Source organism: Salvia hispanica, chromosome 3 (assembly GCF_029641045.1).
Source record: "Salvia hispanica isolate PSC_SH4W2 chromosome 3, Shi_PSC_v1, whole genome shotgun sequence".
In the NCBI taxonomy this organism is placed as follows: domain Eukaryota; kingdom Viridiplantae; phylum Streptophyta; class Magnoliopsida; order Lamiales; family Lamiaceae; genus Salvia; species Salvia hispanica.
Genome location: NC_142694.1, coordinates 43,409,001 through 43,412,838, shown reverse-complemented (window position 1 = coordinate 43,412,838; position 3,838 = coordinate 43,409,001). Strand labels below are relative to the sequence as shown.

The 3,838-nt window shown below is 38.5% G+C and overlaps 1 protein-coding gene across 1 annotated transcript; it reads left to right on the top strand.

Annotated features, from left to right (window-relative positions):
• The first annotated feature begins 1,260 nt into the window (after positions 1-1,260).
• LOC125212545 (uncharacterized) lies at positions 1,261-3,635 on the top strand. The gene is made up of 5 exons (XM_048112748.2): positions 1,261-1,702; positions 2,492-2,697; positions 2,876-2,974; positions 3,114-3,187; positions 3,266-3,635. The coding sequence occupies exons 1-5, from the start codon at positions 1,423-1,425 to the stop codon at positions 3,489-3,491; spliced, it is 885 nt and encodes a 294-aa protein (XP_047968705.2). The 5' UTR covers positions 1,261-1,422; the 3' UTR covers positions 3,492-3,635.
• The last annotated feature ends 203 nt before the right edge of the window (positions 3,636-3,838 follow it).

Here is a 3,838-nt window from a genome sequence, read left to right as displayed (position 1 = left end):
GGAAAATAAGAAAAAGTAATAGTGTTATTGATTTTTAGATGCAATGTACTCATCCGTAACACTAATCAAACTTTTTGTATGATATTTGTTAACTTAAAATATTTTGTACTCAATTAAAACATTAGATGAAACATTTTGTATGTAGATTGTAATTAGCCCCCGTTAATCAGCATAAATAATGAGAGATTTCGGAAAAAGGGTTTAATTTCGCAAGCCTTTCGAAATTTAGGATTAAATTCACTAACCTTTCGATATATGGGATCGTGGCATGCAAATTTTTCGGAAGAAGGGATTTTCGATTTTTTATCCATTTTTTTCTTCTCATTTCTTATTTTTCCTTTTATAATATTTATAAATAGACTAAATTACCCCTAATATTTATACTCCAATTTTCTTTTGAATTCCTGTGTACACCTCCATTTCTCCATTTTGCATCAGATTGCAGAACTCAGCAACTCCAATTATGTTTTAACAAAATCAGGCCATCCATAACATCTTAAAAAATAGGAAAAAATAGGAACTGATAGGCAAATCACAAATCCAATTAGAGATTCAGTATAACCCAATCACATTCCACATTCAACCAACAGTGGAGAAGAGGCGGAGAAATTTATGGGACTGTTGAAGGAGGAACTGGCGGCGCGAAGCACGCACAACAGCAGCTAGGCGGGGACAATGCAAATTCGGCAAGAGCCTTGAGCGCGACCAACGACGGCCTTGGGCGAGCTCAACTCAACCTCGATTTGGTCGGCGCCACAGTACAGCCAGTCGGTGGATTCGCGAGTCTGAAATGTTGGACGATGGTTGCATCGCAGTTAGGGATTTGAGGGACAGAGGCGGAAAGTGAAGGCTGGTGAATACAGAGAGGACGACGGCGGCCGCAGCAGCGGTGAACCATCGGTATTTCAGGCGGACTGGCGACGGCGAAGATGAGTATAAATGTATAATCTAGGAGGAGGGTGGAGGGAGAATGGGAGGAGGAGGATGATGGTGGACTAGCGGTGATTAGCCGTGATTTTTTTAAATCTGGTGGAAATAAAATTATTGGAGCAAAAAATGTGAAAATTGGAGCAAAAATATTAGGGGTAATTTAGTCTATTTATAAATATTATAAGAGCAAAAATAAGAAGAAAAAATGGATAAAAAATCGAAAATCCTTTCTTCTGAAATATTCGCATGTCACGATCCTATATATCGAAAGGTTAGCGAATTTAATCCTAAATTTCGAAAGGCTTGCGAAATTAAACCCTTTTTCCGAAATTTCTCATAAATAATTAGGCATTTCCTGCAATTTTTTTGGTTGGATTACACTTTCATTGTGATTAAATCGAAGATTGCAAATCTGTTTGATTCAAAAGTGACATAATTTTGTGTTATTTGAATTTCTGGCCATTTATTTGCCGTAGAAATTACTGGCATTCGATGTACCTGAAAAAACCGTTTTGGAGCGAGGCCGTGAAGGCGGAGGCGGAGGCGGAGCAGCAGTCGCCGGTTGTAGAGCTGGTGAAATCTCTCGACAAGCAGCGGCTGTATCGCGAAATCACCCTCGCCCTCCGCACCGGCTTACGCGAGGCGAGATCTGAGTTCTCCTTCCTCCGAATCCGCGGTCTCCGCAGCATTCTCAAGTTCCTCCGATCCGTTGCTCACTCCGATGACACCATCAATCTCTTTTGCCACTCTCAATCCGTTTCCGCACTCCAAGGTTCTTACCCAACAGATTTAGCTCTTCAATTCATCGATGCTCTGTCCTGTGCTTAGATTTGCGATCCAGAGTAGTTATTAGGGTTTGATGATCAATTTTGTGTTTTACTCATTAATTGCTGGCAAAACTCGTATAGATTGTGTTTATGTGGATTCGCAATCTACTTATTAGGTTTTGATGATCAATTTTGCGTTTCTCATTAATTGCCAGTAAACATTGTTCAATGTATTTAAGCAATCTCGTATAGATTGTGTTTATGTGGATTTGCAATCTACTTATCAGCGTTTGATGATCAATTTTGCGTTTTACTCATTGATTGCTAGCATGTTCAATGTGTTTAAGGCTTTAAGCAATCTCGTAGTCGTATAGATTGTGTTTATGTCAATTTGCAATCTACTTATCAGGTTTAATGATCTAATCTGCGTTCTACTCATTAATTGCTAGCAAACATTGTTCGATGCGTTGAAGCAAACTCATGTAGACTGTGTTTATGTGGATTAGCAATGTAGTCAGGATCGAGTTTGATGCTGAATTCGGCTCTGTTCTATGTTTTACACTTTTATTGCTAGCAACCACTGTTTAATGTGTTTAAGCAAACTTGAACTTAATATCCAGTGGAGCAATATGTCATAAACATTTTGCTTCTTCTTACATTCATTGGACTTTATACTTAGTATCATCTTGTATCTCTTCAATGTTTTCACTGAATGCCATGTACAAGTATCCCAACTCGATCCTGTCTTTCTCTTGTAAACTAGATATGGTGACAGTTGAGTTTTCGTGTAACAGTGGTGCCGGTTCTGTTCCAACACAGCCTTAAAGAGGTTGAGGACCAGTCGGTAGCTAATTTGAATCATATCTTCTCCGTGGAACCCATGAAGATAAGTAGCCCGGCTACGGATGCTGAAGTGGCTATTGCACTACGAGTTCTTGAAGGTTGCTGCCTTCTTCATCGTGAGAGCACAATCTTGGCTCATAAACACAAGGCAATCGCTGTATGTTATATGGAAATCCATCTTTAAATAATGCCAACTTGTCAGTGTCACCGTGTTGACAGTTTTTGTATGCCATTTAAAGATTCTGCAATCTACTAGCAACTTTTGATCCTTGTATGGAGTATATTTCTTGTTGCTTTTGCTAATGCAGAGTTCTACTTCCATTCATGTTTGGTAGGTCCTGATGAATATCTTGTCAACTCGTGGAGTACTCAAGCAAGGTGCATGCCTTGACGCCTTGGTTGCAATCATGGTGGATTCATCTTCTAATCAAATGGTAATCTCTTACTGCCTCGTATAAGCTTGGAATGTGAATCACAGTAAATCTTTTCCTCTCTGCCTCACATCGTCTTTGGTAATATACATTTGGTAGCGCGTTTCTGAACCTCGAGTGTTTCATACGATTTACATGGCAGGATTTTGAAGAATGCAATGGCATAGAGGAAGTTGCCCTTCTTATAAAAGATACACAAGTAGAGGAAAATCTAAGGTATCCTTATGTCTATCACCAATCTCCCAATTTGATCATATTGTTTCAGTTGCATGATTTCTATCGTTATACGATCAGGTTGAAATGCGGTGAATTTCTGTTGCTACTTATCGGGCATGTCAACGGTAGGGACACACCCCCGATGATGACCATTCACGACGAAATAAGGCAATACCTAGGCGAAAAATCCGCCTCTTTAATATGGGCACTGACTCAGCTCGGAACAACTCCGGACCTAGAGCAAAGACTTACAGCATTGCAGCATCAAGCCCGAAGGGTACTCGAATCAATCGATCTTCATTGATCACAAAATTCAAACAATTGGACATCTTTTTTTACATTATACTTAGTAGTTTGTACCATATGATTTACATTAAAATGATGTAATATCATCTGAAACCACTACATCTACATCAGTCTACATGGAAAAGAAAAATATTCCATTTGATTTATGGTAGTAGTTTATATATGGTTAATTGATCCACATGCATAAACTTTGCTTGTGTATTTTACATTTGTTTGCAAATACTCAAGGCTTCTAATCAGCTTAGTTTTAGGTAATGATATTTTTATCAGTTTATTGTATACGCATCATTTTATGGTAATAACTATAATCAATTCTAAAGAGGAAAATAGAGAGTATTTTATTCA

Bases quoted from the DNA above. Each gene is read 5' to 3' on its own strand.
- LOC125212545 (XM_048112748.2), top strand. From the start codon at position 1,423: ATGTACCTGAAAAAACCGTTTTGGAGCGAGGCCGTGAAGGCGGAGGCG. The intron at 1,703-2,491 runs GTTCTTACCCAA...TTCGTGTAACAG, and splicing joins ATCCGTTTCCGCACTCCAAG to TGGTGCCGGTTCTGTTCCAA. The intron at 2,698-2,875 runs GTATGTTATATG...CATGTTTGGTAG, and splicing joins ATAAACACAAGGCAATCGCT to GTCCTGATGAATATCTTGTC.